This window comes from Papio anubis, unplaced genomic scaffold, assembly GCF_008728515.1.
Source record: "Papio anubis isolate 15944 unplaced genomic scaffold, Panubis1.0 scaffold128, whole genome shotgun sequence".
Taxonomy (NCBI): domain Eukaryota; kingdom Metazoa; phylum Chordata; class Mammalia; order Primates; family Cercopithecidae; genus Papio; species Papio anubis.
In genome coordinates this window covers 75,655-97,553 of record NW_022161225.1, presented here as the reverse complement: position 1 = coordinate 97,553, position 21,899 = coordinate 75,655, and the positions used below count along the sequence as shown (strand labels likewise).

General features: G+C 42.3%; 1 protein-coding gene across 1 annotated transcript; it reads right to left on the bottom strand.

The window, feature by feature from the left end:
* Positions 1-1,400: 1,400 nt before the first annotated feature.
* Positions 1,401-21,013, bottom strand: LOC116272568 (G2/mitotic-specific cyclin-B2). The gene is made up of 9 exons (XM_031661314.1): positions 20,854-21,013; positions 18,700-18,828; positions 18,480-18,593; positions 11,945-12,115; positions 11,683-11,841; positions 9,323-9,559; positions 8,894-9,034; positions 2,775-2,885; positions 1,401-1,679 (listed from the first exon to the last, which is right to left on the bottom strand). The coding sequence occupies exons 1-9, from the start codon at positions 20,875-20,877 to the stop codon at positions 1,569-1,571; spliced, it is 1,197 nt and encodes a 398-aa protein (XP_031517174.1). The 5' UTR covers positions 20,878-21,013; the 3' UTR covers positions 1,401-1,568.
* Between the last annotated feature and the right edge of the window lie 886 nt (positions 21,014-21,899).

The window sequence follows — 21,899 nt, the reverse complement described above, 5'->3', positions numbered from 1 at the left end:
CTAATATCCAGAGTCTACAAAGAACTGAAACAAATTTACAAGAAAAAAACACCACCATCAAAAAGTGGGTGAAGGATATGAACAGACACTTCTCAAAAGAAGACATTTTTGCAGTCAATAAACATGAAAAAATGCTCATCATCACTGGTCATTAGAGAAATGCAAATGAAAACCACAATGAGATACCATCTCATGCCAGTTAGAATGGCGATCATTAAAAAGTCAGGGAACAACAGATGCTGGAGAGGATGTGGAGAAATAGGAATGCTTTTACACTGTTGGTAGGAGTGTAAATTAGTTCAACCATTGTGGAAGACAGTGTGGCGATTCCTCAAGGATCTAGAACTAGAAATACCATTTGACCCAGCCATCCCATTACTGGGTGTATACCCAAAGAATTATAAATCATTCTACTATAAAGACACACGCACACATATATTTATTGTGGCACTGTTCACAATAGCATGGACTTGAAACCAACCCAAATGCCCATCAATGATAGACTGGATAAAGAAAATGTGGTACATATACATGGAATACTATGTAGCCATAAAGAAGGATGAGTTCATGTCCTTTGCAGGGACATGGATGAAGCTGGAAACCATCATTCTCAGCAAACTAACACAGGAACAGAAAACCAAACACTGCATGTTCTCACTCATAAGTGGGAGCTGAACAATGAGAACACATGGACACACAGAGGGGAAGACCCCTGCTGGGGGTCTATCGGGGTGGGGGACTAGGGGAGAGATAGCATTAGGAGAAATACCTAATGTAGATGATGGGTTGATGGGTGCAGCAAACCACCATGGCACATGTATACTTATGTAACAAACCTGCATGTTCTGCACATGTATCCCAGAACTTTAAAAAAAAAAAAAAAAGTTCAATGCCCATTAAAAACCAACCAAACAAAAAAATACAAAGCCATTTAGCCCATAATGTACCTGAAGCTGCACAAAGAGAAAATGCATCCCAAGCTTCAACTTGAAGAGGATGCCACAGGCCCATTTTCTCCAGCTGTGACCCATAGGATGGCTCTCTGGTCTCACCCATGCCTTTGAGAGAGGGACCCATTACAAGGGTTGCTCTGGGCCAGGCGTTCCAATGCAGGAATGAGAGAGCAGCTGACTAGCTTCTAGAAAGGAAAGTGTCATGTTTATCTTTCCATTTTAAATTTTCATAATAGACTTATTTGTATTCAAGAAGCTTAGGAATAGGTTTAGTGTTCACTGAGGCCAAGTTCTAGTTTTTCCATTTGAGAAAATGGTAGAAAGGTCTTGCCCAAGCCATAATGGCAATAATTTACATGCTATTCATAATAGCTCAAAAAGAAATTAGTCAAAGCAAGCTTTCACTGATTTCTTCAGTACAGAATACACAAATAAATACACATGGGATACCTTAAGAAAAACCAATCGCTTTATTTTTCCTCAATATATATTTAGAAAATTGGTCTGAGAAGAGGTTTCATGAGATAGACCAGAGGACTATGTACAAAATCAAGAGTTCTAAACCAGTAAGAAAAAGGGTACAATGAAGCACACATCCCCAGGGGCGATGGCAGCCTAGGACCTTCCCATCAGTGGGGAGGCAAGATCTTTGACGGCTTTTGAGTTCAGCTGAGGGATCGTGCTGATCTTCAGGAGTTTGCTGCTTGCATACTTATTCTTGATGGCCTGCAGAATTTGTGATTAAGCACATGTCAGGAACCCCCACTGGTACCTTATTCCTAGTCTAATTCACAACTGTCAAAGGTCCGGGCCACAATCACCATCACAATGACGATGCCCAATTGCTGAAGCCAGTGAAAGCTCTGGGCTCATCACATGTGCCTGACCATTTCCTTCCATCCCCATTAATGAATAAAACCCAGCTGGTAGCACAGGTGATCGGAACAAATGATTTCAAGGTCCGAGTAGCAGGCTTCCTCTCATAGGCTACCAGAGGGATGGGAGGGGGAGCTGTGTTTATGACACCTAAGTGCCATCAGACATAACAGGTTCACCAGACCTGGCAGCAATAGCCGACAATCAAAGAGGGTGGCAACTAGCACTTAACAAATCCCAGACAGTCCTCTCAGGACTGAACACACAGTACGCTACCATGAAGCAAATCATGTTGTGAGGACACTTGAGACTCTTCTGAGGTTCAAATGCCTTGCTCTTTGCCACAACACACTTGGTGAGCTCTGATGTTTGGTGTCACACAAGGACAGCACTAAGTCTCCTCTGGTTCCTCCTCATAGGTGGGCCATGCAGAGATAGACACCACGCCCTCAGGATGCCCCCTGAATGGGTGTCTTCCCTCTTAACCATGCTTGCTAATTAGGTGTTTTTCCATCATTGCCTCAAAAGATCCTGGACAAAGGCTGAGTAACATCACCTGAATCCTACTTCCACACTGCCATTTGAAGTGGGCCCTCTCTCTTCCCAATCCCATGCAGAGCAGCCTTCTCTGCTTGCAAAGTGCCCTCCCCAGGACACTGGTATGAGCACAGAGTAATTCAACACATTGAGTAACTGGCTGGCTGACTAGGAACTGGGCCTAGACATGGCTAGCCTATCGACTTTGTTTCAAAGAAAGTTTGCTCTCAGAGTTTATCCGTATGCTCCACACCATACTATATCAGAAATATATAAAGGATAAAGGATTTGTGCTAAAAGTCTCACGTTATTAATATATTTACATGACAGCACACACACACACCCCCCACATATACACAAAACCCAGAACCTAAAGCATTCCACAGCTTAAGAAACAATAGTACTTACGATGAATTTAGTTAAGTTTTCGTTTACTTTCACCACATTCTTGGCCATGTGCTGCATGACTTCCAATACTTCATTCTCTGTGTATCCTGTGTAATACTGCTGCTTTAAGTTCTGAAACACAAGAAGCAGACACACATGACTGAGGGGAAAGAGAAAACCTCTGCTTCTTTAGAAGAACACATCTCATACATGATGACATTACTTATGTAAAAGCTGTACAAAAATATTCTTACCTTCTGGAAATTCAAAGTCCTAAGCACTCCCACAGTACCAGCAACACTAAAGCAGCTGGTAAATGCAAGATGATTCTGGCCCTGAGACCAGACTAAATGAAGACATTGTGAAGCTCTTAGCTAAATCAAGTGCCAAAGGTCCCATAGGATCTTTTAAAGAGGTTGCACCGGTAGGAGTCCTTCAAGTGACAACACTGAAAGGGGATGAAAAAGGAGACACTTAAAACAAAGTGTCCCTTTACAGTGCTGGCCACATCTCACACAACCCTGTGTCAAAGCCCTCCCCAGCTGTCTCTGTTATGAGCTCAAGAACCCAAACAGACATACTGTCGGTCAGGGAAAGATATTCAGAAATAAGAAATAAACTGTGCTAAAAAAGCAACAATCTATCAAATCCAGAAGAACTAGGTAGGACTACCTACAATTCTCTTGTTGAACCCTGTGTAATTAAGCACCAGAGAACAGAGAGAACTCAGACAACACCACAACAAGCCTTGTGACCTAGCCTCCCAAAGAGTAAAATACAAGCAAAAGAACAGCTGTCCATTGATAGTAGGATTTATCATGTAAGAAGATACATAAATTGGCGGGGCCCAGTGGCTCATGTCTACAATTCCAGCACTTTCGGAGGCCAAGGCAAGAGGATTGCTTGAGTTTAAGAATTTCAGACCAGTTTGTGTAACATTGGGAGACCCTATATCTATGAAAAATGAAAAATTAGCCAAGGATGGTGGTGTCCACCTATAGTCCCAGTTACTTGAGGAGCTGAGAAGGAAGGATTGCTTGAGCCCAGAAGTTTGAGGTGTAATGAGCTATTAAGGCCATTGCACTCCAGCCTGGGCAACAGAGTGAGACCGTGTCCTTAAAAAAAAAAAAAAAAAAGGAAAAAAAGATCAGGCATGGTGGCTCATGCCTGTAATCCCAACACTTTGGGAGGCTGAGGTGGGCAGATCACCTGAGGTCAGGAGTTCGAGGCCAGCCTGACCAACATGGTGAAACCCCGTCTCTACTAAAAATACAAAAATTAGCCAGGCGTGGTGGCACATGCCTGTAATCCCAGCTACCCAGGAGGCTGAGGCAGGAGAGTTGCTAGAACCCAGGAGGCAGAGGCTGCAGTGAACCAAGATCGTACCACTGCACTCCAGCCTGGGGAACAGAGAAAGACTCCCTCTCAAAAAAAAAAAAAAAAAAAAAAAAAGGGTATGTCAACTGACTTTAAGAATTCTGTGACAAAAATTCTAAAAGCGAAAGTACATTTTTTTCATATGCATGGTATTATTGGCAAATTAAACCACAATTTAATCTTTTTCTTTGAAGACCGGGTCTTAACTCTGTTGCCCAGGCTGGAGTGCAGTGGCACTATCAGAACTCACTGCAGCCTTGATATCCTGGGCTTAAGTGATCCTCCCACCTCAATCTCCCTAGTAGCTGAAACTATAGGTGTGCGCCACCATGCCTGGGTTCTGTCGCCCAGGCTGGAGTGCAGTGGCGCAATCTCGGCTCACTGCAACCTCTACCTTCCGGGTTTAGACAATTCTTGTGTCTCAGCCTTCCAAGTAGCTGAGACTACAGGCATGTGCCACCACACCCAGCTAATTTTTGTATTTTTAGTTTAGTTTGTATTTTTAGTAGAGACAGAGTTTCACCATGTTGGCTAGGCTGGTCTCAAAGTCCTGGCCTTAAGTCATCCACCTGCCTCAGCCTCCCAAAGTGCTGGGATTACAGGCATGAGCCACTGCCCAGTCTACACAATTTAATCTTAATCCTAAAATACTTTGAAGGGAAAAAAGAGGAAGCAAGAGTAAAAACTGAAATAATGCACAATTTCTAGAATTTTGAAATCAATTCTCAGAAAACTGGGACAGCAAAGCACATTTAAGAGTAAGGTGACTAAAAATGAGCCATTGGTACCATATATCAGTGGCATTTTTGCCTCAAATGTTTTATTTAAAAAAAATTCCAAATCTACAGAAAAACTGAAAGAATGACCCTCTAGATATCCTTCATGTAGATTGATCAATCATGAACATGCACCACGTTTTCCTCTTCTCCCTCTCTCTGTATATGTATACTCACACACAATTTTTGCTATGCCATTTGAAAGCAATTTGCAGATATCACAGCACATCCCTGCTAAACATTTCAGAAGCATATTCTAAAAAGTACATTTTTGTACCTATCTATAACACCATTCTCACATAAGAAACACTGTCACCAGTGACTATTTTTTTAAGCATCCAGGCAGTTGCTTTTAAAATGTCTCACATTCTGGATTTGCACATTTCCTCATGATTTAATTCATGTCAAACGTTTTGAGCATGAATAGGTGATAATGTATACATCTTACTGCACAACATGGCACAGCAACTCAGGTTGTCTGCCAATGGCAATGCTGAGCTTAATCACTGGGTGAAGGTGGAAACCACCAGACCACTTCATCATAGATGTGCAGTTTTGCTACAGAATTAACAAGTATCTATGGGATGATAATTTGAGACCATGTGAATCTTGTTTCCCAAAATTATTCCATCTAGTGATTTTTGCATTCATTGATGCACCTTGCTTGAATAAATTATTACATTACAGGTTGAAAATTAGTGGTTTCTAACTCTACCATTCTACTTTAATTATTCCGATTTTTAAAAATGAACCCCTGTTTTATTTTTTGTATCATTATGGACCCATGAATCCTTTTTTTTATACACTACAATCTATTACTGTCATTTTTCTTTTTAATGCTCTAATTCAGTCAGCCAGAGCCCTTTCAAGCCCATTCCTATGTCCCTCCTTCCCTTCCCATTTTATTGTGGTGCAATCATAGGTCACTGCAGCCTCAGACTCCTGGACTAAAGGGATGCTCCTGCCTCAGCCTCCTGAGTAGCTGGGACTATAGGCACATGCTGCCATGACCAGCTCTCCTATGTCCTTTGGTGTGACCTCATTGATCTTTGAAAATTTGTATGCTATCTGGCACAAATTTTTCTAGGCTTACCTTGTACTTCCCCTGCCATAGCCCTTAAATCAGCAATTTCACTAATGAACCCTAGTTGACAGTAGATGATGGTATTTAGTATCCAAGATGTGCGCACTAAATATGCTCACTACTACTGAGTTGTCACTGTTTCTGAGACCCTTTATTCTGAATTTGCCGTTATTTTCAAAACATAATAGGGGTTTTCCTTTGTTTTTGTTTTGCTATTTCCTACGTGAGGACTAACCTTTAGTTTTTAATTGTTAATATTTTCTCTCTTAGGCCAGGCACAGTGGCTCACGTCTGTAATCCCAGCACTTTGGGAGGCCAAGGCGAGAAGATCACTTGAGCCCAGGAGTTCGAGACCAGCCTGGGCAACACAGGGAGAGCCAATCTCTAGAAAAAACTTTAAAATTAGCCAGGCATGATGGCGTGTGGCTGGGTCCCAGCTACTCAGGAGGCTGAAGTGGGAGGATCACTTGAGCCCAGGCAATTGAGGCTGCAGTGAGCTTTAGTAGCAGCACCACACTCCAGCCTGGATGACAAAGCAAGACCCTGTATAAAAAATTAACTAATTAATAATTTAAAAAACTCTTCCTATAGTGAAAATTTTAGTCCTTAATAACATGAATAAATTTGTTTTATCCTACAATACACATAAAATAGTTCCAGAATTATAACAACAAATTAACAATGAACCTACTAAGTAAACTTGATGTTACCACTTTAGTCCTTTGTTTTGTCATACTTTAAATCCCACTAAGGATGCTCAGTCAGAATGCTGTGTTCAGGTTACAGACTTTTTTTTTTTTTCTTTTTTTGAGACAGGGTTTTGCTCTGTTGCCCTGGTTGGAGTGCAGTGGCATGATCATAGCTACTTCACCCTTGAACTCCCAGGCTCAAGCAATCCTCCTGCCTCAGCCTCCTGAGTAACTAGGACTACAGGTGTGCACCACCATACTCAGCTAATTTTTAAATTTTTTGTAGAGATGGGGGTCTTGCTATGCTACCCAGGTTGGGCTCGAACTCCTGAGCTCAAGCAACAAGTACTTAAATTAATTCTTTCCTCTGTGTTCTGTTACCAGTTTCACATGTGGTTACATTGTTTATTTCCACTTAATTACAATTTAAAGTTTGCATAAAATATTTACATTGTTCAAAAATCAAAAAAGTTACACTGTATTATAAAGTCAATAAAAGGTTACAATCAGAAGCCCTCTCATCCTCAACCTCCACCCTGTTCCACAGAACCCCATAGTATCCACTTTCATTCTTTCTGGTTTATTCCTCCTGTACCAAAAAATTAAACAAATATATAAATATATATACATACAGACACACACACTTTCTTGCATAAAATGTAAACTACAATATACATTGTTTAGGTGAACAGCTCCACCATGTTGCCCTGGTGACCTTGCCTATATCCATATAGGACAGGCCAAGGCCTGAACCACAGCTGATTGGTCCTGGCAAAATGCTTTGTGATCCTCCTGGAAAAGGAGGGGATGGCAGGTGTGGGCAGAGCTGCGGCCCAGCCATCTCCCATTCACCTCCCTATCTCCTCTGGGAGGCTGTCACCAGACAGTTTCTTCTATTTTTTTTTTTTTTTTTTTTTTTTGAGACAGAGTCTCGCCCTATCCCCCAGGCTAGAGTGCACTGGCACGATCTCAGCTGAATGCAACTTTTGTCTCCCGGGTTCAAGTGATTCTTATGCCTAGGCCTCCCGAGTAGCTTGGATTACAGGCACCTACCAACATGCCTGGCTAATTTTTGTATTTTTAGTAGAGACGGGGGTTTTGCCATGTTGGCCAGGCTGGTCTCAAACTCCTGACCTCAGATGATCTGCCCACCTTGGCCTCCCGAAGTGCTGGGATTACAGGCATGACACCCGGCCAAGACAGCTTCTTATCCCCTAGGTTCTGATGAAGTTTTCAGCTGTGCTGCTTTCAGGGTATACCTGCAGACTAGAAGACTGCTTAGCAGTCATCTACAACTGGCTTCTCCACAGCAGTGTACCTGTGGCTTGCACTGCAGCCATCCAGCTCCATTTGTTTCCACATTATCCTTTTTGCCATGTGAAACAAAGACCCAGGGAGCTGCCAACCTTGGCTACTCTTCTGAATCTACAAGTGGCTCATTCTATTCTTACTGGCTAAATCAGTCAGGCCTTGGCCTTCCTTTGTCTCGTGTGCTTGACAACTTTTTCACTTAACATAATATCTAAGAAATTGTCAGTTCTTAGTGGCCTTCCTCATTCTGTACAACTCTATAATGCATACATGCACCCTGGTATATATAGTCAACTCACTTCTATTTGAACTGTTCCAAGTAGCTTGCTTGCTTTCTCTCCCAAGAGACAGGGGTCTCTCTATGTTCCCCAGGCTAGACTTGAACTGAGCCTGAGCTCAAATGATCCTCCTCCTTCAGCCTCCCAAGTAACTAGAACTATAAGCACAAACCCCCACGCCCCTCTGCAAGCAGCTTTCCTTTAGGCCTTTGAACTTTAAACAGTTGCTTCAGGCTAGGCATAGTGGCTCATACCTGAAATCCTAGCACTTTGGGAGGCTAAGGTGGGTAGACTGTTTGAGCCGAGTTCAAGGCTACCCTAGGCAACATGACAAAACCCTGTCTCTACAAAAAAATTACGAAAATTAGCGAGGCATGGTCATGCATGCCTGTAGTCCCTGTTACTCGGGAGGCTGTGGTAGGAGGATCACTTGAGCCTGGGAGGTCAAGGCTGCAGTGGGCTGTGACGGCACCACCACACTCCAGCCTACACGACAGAGACCCTGTGTCAATAACAAAACCAAACCAATTGCTTCAATGACAGTGTTGTAAAAATGCTAAGGCCTTTCATATTATGAGAGACTAAAATATAGCCTAATTAATTTCTTCTTAAATCCACCACTCACCCATTTTCCTTGTCCTAGAAGCTTCTGAGACAAACAGGAAGCAGCTGCTGCTACCTTAGAAGGATGATAATGCACCATATCATAGTCGATGAGAGTCAGCTCCATCAAATATTTCGCTAAAGTGTGCTGTTCAACATCAACCTAAGAAACAACAGCAACGGACAGTAAGAATCACAACTGTAATTACTATCTTGCAAAAGTCTGCATGAAGCCTAGGAACTCCAATTCACTTAACTCACTTATCCTTCTGAAGAATTACTCTATTCCACACTATGTTGTAAACATAGATCATGAGGCCTATCTCTTAAGAACTGATGAGGTAAGCATTAAGACTTATCTAAAGGATGCGTCCTATAAATTAATTAGGTGAAGGTTTCTAGGACGAGACACCAAGCAAAAACAGTCTCTTACAGAGTTGGAGGCACTTACTTCCCCGGCTTTTGATGCTCGCCTTAAGAAGTGTAGTGGCAACGGTCGACCCAACTCAAATTTCAATTCTTTCAAAATTAGAGTTTCCATTTCTCGGATTTGGGAACTGGTATAAGCGTTGTCTGTGATGTAAACAAAGTCTTCAATATTTGGAGAAAACATCTCCTCATACTTGGAAGCCAAGAGCAGAGCAGTAATCCCAACTAATTGAAGCTTCTTCCGGGAAACTGGCTGAACCTAATGCAAAATTAACGTATCAAAAGTCACACCTAACAAGAAGAGCGAAGCTTTGGGTGGGAAAAGAGGAAAGGGAACCCAGTCCTGGAAACGTGCACATTGTCTTTGCTCATGGCCCTCATAAGGGCACAGGAGACCTGACTGTTCCACCACTGATCATGACAGCTATCTGTAATTGAGTACTGTGTGCTAGGCACAGTGCTAAGATTCTAACATACTGTCTCATCTAATCCTCATAAAAATCCTAGGAAGGACATATTTTATTCCTCAATTACAAATAGATGTCCTGAGAACAGATTCAGACACCATGCCAAGATCATTCAGTTGCCAAGAAGGGAAGAATTCAAGCCTGAATACCAAGCTCCTAGTCACTCTTCCCACAACTTCATGCTGACTTGAGTATCTGTGGCAGCCCTGACCTGACACACTAAGCATGGTCGGAATAGAGATGAGGCCAAAGAAAAAAAGTGAGAATTTAATGGATGGCTAATTTCCTTAATCCTTACCAAAAGCACACCCATTATTCAGCTTAGAAAATCTTTCACTAGGCCGGGCGCGGTGGCTCAAGCCTGTAATCCCAGCACTTTGGGAGGCCGAGGCGGGTGGATCATGAGGTCAGGAGATCGAGACCATCCTGGCTAACATGGTGAAACCCCGTCTCTACTAAAAATACAAAAAAACTAGCCGGGCGTGGTGGCGGGCGCCTGTAGTCCCAGCTACTCGGAGGCTGAGGCAGGAGAATGGCGTGAACCTGGGAGGCGGAGCTTGCAGTGAGCCGAGATCGCGCTACTGCACTCCAGCCTGGGTGACACAGCGCGAGACTCCGTCTCAAAAAAAAAAAAAATAAAAAAAGAAAATCTTTCACTAATGCTTTGGAGTCAGGGAGACTCTCAGGCTAGGTAAAGTGTTTCCCTTAATTGCTTTTTTTTTTCCCCTCCCAAACTGGGACTCTGCGCTTTTCTTGCTTCAACTCTCATTATTAAAAATCTACCATGGCTGGGCACAGTGGCTCATGCCTATAATCCCAACACTTTGGGAGGCCGAGGTGGGCGGATCACTTGAGCTAAGGAGTTTGAGACCAGCCTGGGCAACATGGCAAAACCCCATCTCTATAAAAAATCAAAAACTTAGCTGGGTGTGGTAGCATACGCCTATAATCACAGCTTCTTAGGAAGCTGAGGCAGAAGGATTGATTGAGCCCAGGAAGTTGAGGCTACAGTGAGCCCAGATTGTGTCACTACACTCCAGCGTGGGCAACGACAGAATAAAACCCTGTCTCAAAAAAATAAAAAATAAAATATTGTTGTGCTTTCCTGCCCAAAGAGGAATGCGTACTACCTGGGATTTTGTAGTATCTTAGGGCCATTATTGTAAAGTAATTTTTATTACATTGTTTGGACAGAATTTGTGCCTGACTTAAACCCCTATCCTGAATGTTGACTTTAAATAAATAAATCCTTATCTGCAGGGCTATTGTTCGGTAGATAACACACTGGCGATTTATATCTGCTTTCTCTTCTAACAGGTCAGGGGCTGTGCATTACTCACTGATAAATATGCTGAAGATTATTTTTGCCTCTCATTTTCTTATATTACTCTTTATTACACTACATTCTCAGTCCACTCCACACACACCCCTGCTCCTTTAAAAAAAGCACCTTCTTCTTCCACCTGCTTCTTCTACAGTGATTCAATGCCATAGTTGGCTGGAAATGTGGAGGTTCTCTAGCCAAACTCATTATTTTTCAGAAGAGGAAACTTAAAACTTAACACCAAAGAGCACCAAACTATGGAAATTGTGCAAGCAGACCCAGAAAACCAGCATCCAAAGGCACTACAGGCTTCAGATGGACTTCCAGCCCAACTGATGGTATATTCCTCTGATGAAGGATTGTGGCAATGCAATATTTCCCCCAAGTGCTTTTTAGTTGACTGGTCTTACAGAAATGCCCAATATTGGTCAGCATCATCAAAGGCTTGACACATTTGGATTACTTCCCTTTTTAGTCCCTAAAGTTCTTTGGCTTCTCATAATTTGAGTACCCACTTTAGTTTTCTGTCTCCCAAGCATAAATGCAATGTTCAATGAGCCACTGGCGTGAAGTCCCTGAAGCCACACCTACCTGTAAAAATCGATCCATAATGGCAACACACATGTACAGAGTCTCCTGCAGAAGCCTAAACTTGGAGTGGACCTGCACCAGCCAGTCCACCAGGATGGCACGCATGCGTCCATTTATATCTCTTCCATCTAAGAAATGTGGGTTTATGGACTGCAAAACCTGTGGGTAGAATCAAAAGTTTAAAAAGCTGACCTTGTTTCCTTCCCAGCTGTGTGATAAATTCCACATTGCTTATACAACCAAAACACAAAGACCCACCCACCTCCAGCTGCCTGAGATACTGATAGATATCCTTAACGTAGTCACTGCAGAGCTGAGGGTTCTCCCAATCTTCATTATCAATGTCCTCGATTTTGCAGAGCAAGGCATCAGAAAAAGCTTGGCAGAGATTCTCTTCCTTCATGGAGACATCCTCAGGTGTGGGAGAAGGACCCTACACCAAAAAATTAAGGCACATGTAGGAGAAGCCTTAACCACAAATACATGCAGAGCCAACTGGCTTAAATATCAATATCATAAGCACATTTGAAATATGTTGAAGACAAAACAAATTTCATACCAAGAGGTGAATAATTCAAGATAACGTATGTGAAGTTCTTCAAGAGACACTTATCTGTTTAAAACTAATTTCACTCAAACTGAAAACTTAAGTCCTCCCAATGGCCTACAGACCTTATATAATCTGGCCCTCCCCACTTCCCTCGCTGACCCATCTCCTGCTTCTCTCCCCTGACTGCTCCACTCAAACCAGGTTCTTCTTACCCAGAAAGCTCTTGCCCCTATGTCCATATGGGTAATTCCCTTACTTTCTTCAAGTTTTGGTTAAATGTTACATTCTCAATGGGGTCTATCCTGACTCCTATTTAAAATTATCTGGCCAGGCACAGTGGCTCATGCCAAGGCAGGTGGATGGCTTGAGCCCAGGAGTTCAAGACCAGCCTGGTCAACATGGCAAAACCCCGTCTCTTCTTTAAAAATACAAAAATTAGCTGGGTGTGATGGTGCCCCCCTGTAGTCCCAGCTACTCAGGAGGCTGAGGCAGGAGAACAGCTTGAACCTGGGAGGCAGAGGTTGCAATGAGCCAAGATCATGCCACTGCACTCCAGCCTGGGCTGGACGGAGCAAGACTCCACCTCAAAACCAACCAAATAAACAAACAAAAAACAAAATTATCACCTGTCTCCAATCCCTGTCCTCCCACCCTACCCATATGTCTCATCTCTGTTTTTTCTCATAAAACCTATACTTCTAAAATTCTATAGTTTATATAGTATGTGTATTATTATCTGTTTACCTCTGCCAGAATGTAAGCTCTAAAAGCTTACGTTTATTTAATTGGTTTTGCCCACTAAGGTACCTCAAACATCAATATAATCCCTGATACGTAGTAGGTGCTCAATAAATGAAAGAAACTTGACCACCTGGGTTCAAAGATTATTGGAGCAGATCATTCTACTTTAGTAGCAGCCTCTTCTGCAGTATAATGTTTTCTTCTCTTCACTAATTTATTCTAAATTGAAAGACTGGCAACTAAAAAGGAGAAAAGCATATTCCAGTCTATAAATAAAATAGGAGAAGGGAGCAAAGACTGAGCAAGTACACAACTCAGTATTTCACTTTCCTATGCTGACTGGGTAATTATTTATAAAAATTACACAAATTAAAAATTTATAAAGTCGTTAAAACAAGCATTTATTAATGAAATATAAATAAATCATTGCTTTTTAAAATTTTATTTATTTATTTATTTTGAGATGGAGTCTCACTCTGTCCCCCAGGCTGGAGTGCAGTGGCATAATCTCGGCTCACTGCAAGCTCCGCCTCCTGGGTTCACGCCATTCTCCTGCCACAGCTTCCAGAGTAGCTGGGACTACAGGCGCCTGCCACCATGCCCGGCTAATTTTTTATATTTTTAGTAGAGATGGGGTTTCACCGTGTTAGCCAGGACGGTCTCGATCTCCTGACCTCATGATCTGCCCACCGTGGCCTCCCAAAGTGCTGGGATTACAGCCGTGAGCCACCGCACCCGGCCAAATCATTGCTTTTAAAAAGAAGTACTTCTCCAAGTAAAACCTATTAAGATGCTAAGCTATACAAATATATATTAAGGTAATAAAATATTTTTTAAAAAGAGGAGGCAGCCAGGCGTGGTCAGAAGTTTCAGATCAGCCTGACCAACGTGGTGAAGCCCCGTCCCTACTAAAAATACAAAAATTAGCTGGGCCCGTGGTGGCGCACACCTGTAAACCCAGCTACTCAGGAGGCTGAGGCAGGAGAATCGCTTGAACCCGGGAGGCAGAGGTTGCAGTGAGCCGAGATTGCGCCACTGCACTCTAGCCTGGGCAATAGAGTGAGACTCTGTCTCAAAAAAAAAAAAAAAAGAGAGGGCTTTATGATAGAATAATTTTAATTTACAGTAAAGCTCAATGATTATAATTTCCAGTCTTAGAGGATACAACAACAACAACAGAGAGCAGTTTAAAACATGTCCTCCCCTCTTAAATCAAAGGTCTTAAAACTGAGGTGGGACCAGGTGAGCAAGAGCTATGCAGGCATGCATGCCATTTATTCAAGAATTTGAGAACCCAGGCCAAGTGCGGTGGCTCACACCTGTAATCCCAGCATTTTAGAAGGCTGAAGCAGGTGTATTGCTTCAGCTCAGGAGTTCGAGGCCAGCTTGGGAAACATGGCAAAACCTCACCTCTACAAAAAATACAAAAATTAGCCAGGCATGTTGGCGCACTCTTGTTGTCCCAGCTACTTGGAGGCTGAAGTGGGAGAATCACCTGAGCCCAGGAGATCAAAGCTGCAGTGAGCCGTGATTATGCCACTGCACTCCAGCCTAGAGATACAGTGTGACTCTGTCTAAAAAAAGAAAAAGAAAGGAAAGGAAAGAATAGCATAGAACAGAATAGAAGTTGGACACCTGGAAACCTCAAGGAGCTAGGACAAATGAGTAGAGGTACCCAGGGTACCAGAGACGGTAAGACCTTAAGGAAGATGAACAGGCAAAAGGAAACCAAAGAAAATCAAGGCAATTCAGGGAAGTGCAAATTGATTTGAGATGTCAGCAGGATAGCCTGTGAGGTGTGAGAAGATGAGCTGAAAAGCAGAACAAGAGCCGGGCTAAGAAGCTTAGATTTTATCCAAAGGTAAGGTGCAACAACTGAAGGAGTTTAGCAAGTGACTGGAATCAGATTTGCATTGTAATAAGTAGATGCAGCTTCAGATGAAGGTTAGCTTTTTCAAGGACAAGCATTATCACCCACCCCTGGAAGGGCAGTCAATACCAAAAAGTCTGGTTTGAGGAGCCAGAGGTTATCATGTGCTATCATAGCAGTTTCGAATGTTTTTCTGGCTCCTATTCAGAAGTGCAACTGAGTTTAGCCATATCCAAAAGCCACCAGGGGCAGGGTGTGGTGGCTCACATCTGTGATCCCAGCACTTTGGGAGCCTGAGGTGGGAGGATCGCTTGTGCATAGGAGTTTGAGTTGAACCTGGGCAACACAATGAGATCTCGTCCATCAATGAAGCAATCAACAACAAAAGCCACTAGGTTAAGACAAAGATTCTTGCACTGGCCCTTAATTTAGAATTACTTGAAAGCATTCATTGTGAACTCCAACATAATTTAATTATTGTAAGACCCTTTATAAGATCCTACTCATCTGGTCAGGTAATCTGTTCTAGCTATGACTCCTCAGTATACCTCTCATAAGCGTGCATCTCTCTCTGTGACAGATAAAGCCATGCTTTTACTCCTATGTTCTCCACCTTGACAGGGAGCTCCTCTGGACAGAGTCAATGGTTTATTCAACTTGTTTCCCCAGTGTCCAGCAAACATGGGACTAGTAAAAAGCCTTCCTTGTCCTTTCAAACTACTGTGTTTACCAAAGCCTCATTAATCAGCAAAAAACACCATTTTCTTCAAAACCTGCAGGATAATAAGCTTCTATGACTACCTGTAAAGGGCTGGAACTCTTCCAAGGACTCACTTTGTGATTCAGTTGTGTCAGCTGCTACAAAGAGAGAAACCTGCCCTCCAGTTTTGCAGAAAGGATGGTATAAATTTGGTTAGAAGACAGGGAACATCTCCTATCATGGACACAATGGACACATGGCTTATGTTATCATCTTTCCAGGAAAATTGCTAGAAACCCATGCACTCAAGTGGTATTTCCACACCTCCAGGGATTGGCTCTAAAGAACAGTGATAACCCTGCAGATAGAGCAGGTGACAAAGTAAAAGCCAGAGAGCTGACCAGAGACATGCAGGCAGAGGGATTCACCTGCTAGAAGGTGTGGCTCTACCTAAATCATGGACTTAGAGATTCCTTCACTACTGTCTTTCTCAGAGGGAAATGTATTTGAATTGGAAGTAACTGTTGTTCATTAATTCCTGATAACTTCTAAATCTAGAACATGTAGCTATATGCTTCAATCCTGGAACTGATTTTTATATGAACTGAGCTACAGGTCCATAATGCTTTATCTCAAACAAACAGTGGCCTCAATTTTGCCAGGAAGCAAGAGAAAAAGGAGTCAGCCAAGGATTAAAGGAAACACAAAAAGGGTGAAGTTATGGAGGTCACAGGAGGAAACTATTTTTCTCTTTGTTTCTTTCATATTTGAGCTCTTTGCTTTAAAAAAAAAAAAAAAAAAAAAAAAAAAAGTCTTCTTTTCTTCTTCTCTAACTTGAACAGTAATAGGTACCCATGGTAAAAGTCTGAAGTTTTAAGGAAGAAAATGCAAGTCAATCTTAAGTCCAACATAATACTCAAAAATAACTACCCTTCAATATTCTGCATACAAATGTACATTTTAAAAGGAAATCTGGGGTTGCACTCTTTATATATTGTTATAATCTGATTTTTCCACTTAATGTTACAAGCATTTTGATGCCTTTAAATATTCTACTAAAACATCATATTTATGGCTGCATAGTATTTCCTTAAATGGATTTAACTAGAACTTCTCTACTCTATAAGAGACATTCATCATAGCACTATTTAAAAGTACTTGATTATCCCTCTGATCATTTTCTTTGGATTACAAACAGACCTACTGGGTACAGAGAATAACCATTTGAAATATATTACCACCAGGCACAGTGGCTCACGCCTGTAATCCCAGCACTTTGGGAGGCGGAAGCAGGTAGATCACCTGAGGTCAGGAGTTCAAGACCAGCCTGGCCAACATGGTGAAACCCCGTTTTACTAAAAAATACAAAAAATTAGCCAGGTGTGATGGCTCACACCTGTAATCCCAGCTACTCGGGAGGCTGAGACAGGAGAACCGCTTGAACCCGGGAGGCGGAGGTTGCAGTGAGCAGAGATCAAGCCACTGCACTGCAGCCTGGGCGACAGAGCAAGACTCTGTCCCCCTGAAAAATATATATATATTGCCAAATGGCCGTCCTGCGATGTGGGAGGAACCACATTCAAACCCTTACACATGCAAAACACTACACAACTGCTAAGACATCAAGGTCTGAATACCAGCCTTTGGGTTTGGCTTTCAGGAGGTCACTATTATAGAAACTTTCAAGGGAAGGCTTCTTAAAGGAAATCCCATCTCAACTATTTGTTCTAAGCTTTAGTTCTCATAAAGAGCAACATGCTTTCAACCATCATCTCTGTGGAGAAAGCTGACAAATCCATTCCTTGCCTTCAGATGTTGCTGCCACATTTCCAACTGCATTTCCAGGCAGATGTCCCTCTGTTACCTCAACAAATCGGAAGCCAAACAGGATACCTTTACCAAAGATACTGCCCTCTCCTGACTTTCCTACTTTTTGTTCATCTACTGCACAAATGGTTTATTTAATATCCAAGTGGTTAAGGATCCACTCCTGCATGCAAGCCATGTGTCCAAAGTATTCTTTCCTAAATATAAGATGGTGCCCTGAAAGACGTTCTGAGACATCCTAACACATTTGATGTTGTTTCTTCATACCCAGTATTGATACTAATGTATGGGCAGGCGCTTAGGGAAGATCTGGGCTAGCTCGAGCTCATCAGCTCTTGCTTGGACAAGTGCAATACCCCCTAACTTACCTCCCTACATTGTTTTCATCATTTCTCTACTCCTCAAAACTCTGTTTCCTCAAGCCTAATGGGATAAAAATTCAAATCCCCAAGACCTTCAAATCCAACTGCAACCTTCTTCCCAGCCTTACCTTCTGGTTCCTCACACAAGCTGCCTGACTCAATTAAGTATTTCAGACTCCTTAACCAAAGGACATGCTTATAGGTCCATTACCGCTTTGGTACCTTGATCTTTGTTGCTACTTTGTTCTCCAAAAAGGTGCCCTTTCCTATCATTTTCTCTCTACCCCTAAAAATCTCACTCATTCCATGAATTTGCCCAACCACTCCATCCTTTATTTGGTTATTAAGGTAATTAACTTTATTATTCAGGGTCGTAGTTTTTTTTTGTTTTTTTTTGTTATTTTTCCAGAGACAAGGTCTTGCTCCGTTGTCCAGGCTAGAGTGCAGTGGCACAATTATAGCTCCTTGCAGCCTTGAACTCCTGGCCTCAGGTGACCCTCCTGCCTCAGCCTCTCAAAGTGCTGAGATTACAGGCATAAGCCACCATGCCCAGCTTCAAGGTCATAATGTTAAATTAAGTACCATCATTTAAAAGGTGTATATACTCATTTCCTACACTGTTGCTTCAAAGGAGCGTTCTAGCTATGAATGTTTGTTAAAAGGTGCAGCAATGATAACGGCACCCTTGTAGTCTGGCTAAAAACAGGCTACCTCATTAAATATGTTTGTAAATTCAGAACTTCCTACCTTTGGGGCCAACATTTCCATCTGTACTGGTTTGACAGAAGCAGTAGGTTTCAGTTGTTTGTTGACATTTGTTGTTTTGGTGGGTTGAACTGGTACTTTGGTGTTCTGAGCTTTCTATAAGGAAAAAGAAACATGAATAGGGCAAGACAGCCAGTGTTGTGAGACTCAGCACTATACAGAATCGGCCTCTGTATTCACATTCAGTCTTCATCATTGTTACCTTAGCTACTTGTGCTGCTCTGGTTGTAACTTTATTTCCAATTTCTTCTAAAACAGTTCGCCTAATAGTCACATGACTCTTAACTTTAGAATTAAATCCTGTGTCAATATTCTCCAAATCACTGGACACCTGAAAAAAAAAAAAAAAAAAGGTAATGAAACCTTGAAAGAATTTGAAATACTTTGCTAATATTAGATACTCAAATTTAGAATTGCTTTGGGAAAGGACAATACGTCAAGATCTATTTGCAAGATGGAAAAGGTACATTTCAGGAAGTCTACAAAAAGGCTATTCGTGATTAATAACATCACTCTAAATTAGGCAAATCACCCATCTACTTTATCTGTAATAAAGATCCTCCCACTAACCTTGCAAAACTATTCTGAATATTCAAGTGGGCCTGTAAGAGAACTTCAAAGCTTATTACTATTTAATGATTATTTATCATAGTACCCACATCACTTGGTAGAGATCCCTGCAAGTTAAAGGCATATACTTAAAAACCTTCTTTTACAGAGCTTGGTAATACGTAAATTAAGATGAAAAATTATAAAGCTATAATATTAATAGTTAATAATAGGTCTGGTTGTTTAAAAACCAGATGTTTAAAACCTAAACTAGCTTTGATTCTTATGCCATTTTACAAATAAGAAATGCTCCTGTATGCATGATCTTTTAGAAGTGCAGCTTTTTAAAATGAGGCTGCCATAGAATGGATTTTCTCTTATATTAAGGATATTTAGAATGGAAGTAGTTTCCTTGGATAATACAGTTTTAGCTCCCAAACTCAGGGAAGGTGGGAATTGTATGAAATAAAAATTGTCAGTTGACTTTAACCTGCTTTAGACATAATGTGCTTAGAAATAAAACTTGCTAGGAAAAGCAATTCATACCAAAAAAAGCTTATTATAGAAGTGATAAACATTTCATTAAAAAAGAAAAAAACAAAAAACCAGCATGTCCTATCCCTCAGAGTTCAGGGTCCTGACTCTAATAAAACTCCCAACAAGGGGTCTGAGTGGATCTACCAGGATAGAGGGACAAGGGAAACTCAGGCCTTCCCTGAACAGAAAGGTTTTGACTATTAAATAACGTTATAGAATACATTATTATAAAAAATTACTTGTCAGTTGGACTTAGATCCACAAAAGGATATTAATTAAACGCTGAATATGTTCAATCTATTAGGATTCTCAAAAGTCAGGCTGTTCAACTTTTTCCAGCAGCAACTACCAATCTGAAAAAAGTGTTTGAAAATGTAATGCTTATGGGTAGAAGCCAGCTAATGTGACTAAATTTAAATTCATCTGGATAGGAAAATTGGCAGCTTTTATCTAACCTTATAGCCAAGATGATGGAACTCAGGTGTGTCAGGGCCCTCTAGCTTTCAGCAAAGGAAAAAAGTAGGTCCCGGCACAATTCAAGCCCACAGGAAAAATACCCAAAACACCGTAACACTTTGATCTCTGCAAGGATGAAATAAATGAATTTGGACCCTTTTCTCTCAGTCTGCCACGTTGGTCCAAACTATATTCAAAAATCTCTATTACATTTGAGTAAATAAATTTTTTAAGGGGACAAACCCATGTATTAGTGAACGTAGCCTGGAAGACTTAGCGTGCAGAAATAAATGGGAAAGTTATACAAAAAGAAATGTGAACAATCAGAAAAACAGCCTGGCAGTTGCCTGACGAAACACGCACACTTTACTGCCTACAGAACCCTTCCAGTCCTCCTCCCAGCCCCCACCACAGATCCCTTAGTTGGCAAGGAGTTGTAAGAAAGGGGGAGGGAAATCCCAGGAACGTGTAAGTAGATAACTCTCTGGCAATGAAGAGCACTTGGGGATCGCTCGCTGAGTACTAGGCCCAGTGCTCTGGGGGCTCGCTTGACAGGTGCCATCTCGGAAGCGCTTTCCTACACTTCTCCCACCCCGGAGCAGGGAGGGGCACAGGGAGGGCGGAATCCAGACGGGGAGAGGCCGGCAGGAGACGACCCGCCGCAGGGCCAGGGACGTGGGCGAAGCGGGGAGCTCCGGAGAAGAGAAAAGCAGTCTAAGTTGGGACGGAGAAGCTCGGAGCAAATGAGAGAAGCGACAGGGGAGCTGTGGGGCCAACGGACTCGCCTCCGACAGCGGTCGCCGAACACACTCACCGTCGGGCGTCGGAGCAGCGCCATGAGGGACGGGGAAAGCAAAAGTGCCAGCCCGGCCCAGGGAGGGACACGGACTGAAAAGGGAGGGCACTAGCGTACGAGGCGCCGTTAGGGCTGCTCTCCCGGCCCGCAGCGCTGCGGATCTTCGACGCTGTAGCCTTGTTCCAGGATTCAAATACCGCGTCGCTTGCGCCCCATTGGGCGGCCCTGCGCACGGCGCGCTCTTCTCATTGGCCAACACAGAGGCACTCTCGCACTCTCATTGGCTGAATTTTCTTAGACCCGTTTGATTGTCCCAACAGCCGGTTGGGGTGTTTTTTCTGCCTACAGTCTTTAAAAAAAAAAAAAAATTCCCAGTCTCTGAGACAAACAAAAAGGAACTGTCTCATTGGGAAAGCAGACGTAGGACACCTCTGAATTTTGACAAGGCCTCATCTACAAATGTCTGTCGACGTTTGTACTGGGTGGTTGGAAGTTGGTTGGCCTTTATTCGTCCTCGGCGTGTTGGCCGAAGTGCAGGAACCGGCCCCTCCGGGTTGCTCAGGGCAGCAGTGCGTTAGGTGGTTGAGACATAAAAGTGTGCTAAAACAAAAAAAGGGAATAATGGCGTTTACTCAAAAACCCAAATTCTCAAGTAAGGCAAAAAAAAAAAAAAAAAGATAAAAAGAGATTTGTGTGATTGGTGATTCATGTAAGTTCTCCATTGTATTCCCAGCACCTAGTACATGGTTTGTCATATATGGTTGGTGCTCAATAAATATTCGTCTAACAATCAGCCCAAGCAGAGAATTCATGACTAAGACCCCAAAAGCAAATGCAGCAAAAACAAAAATACATCAATGGGACCTAATTTAACTAAAAAGCTTCTGCACAGCAAAAGAAAGAAACAGACAACCACAGAATAAGAGAAAATATTTGCAAACTATGCATCGGAAGAAAGACAAGTATCCACAATCTACAAGGAACTCAAATCAGCAAGAAAAAAAATAATGCCATCAAAAAATGGGCAAAGGACATGAATAAATATTTCTCAAAAGAGATATTCA

Excerpts from the sequence above, each read along its gene's own strand:
- LOC116272568 (XM_031661314.1), bottom strand. The coding sequence starts at position 20,877 with ATGGCGCTGCTCCGACGCCCGACG. Across the intron at positions 18,829-20,853 it reads CGCTGCTCCGACGCCCGACG|GTGTCCAGTGATTTGGAGAA; the intron begins GTGAGTGTGTTC and ends TTTTTTTTTCAG. Across the intron at positions 1,680-2,774 it reads AAAACTTAACTAAATTCATC|GCCATCAAGAATAAGTATGC; the intron begins GTAAGTACTATT and ends CAAATTCTGCAG.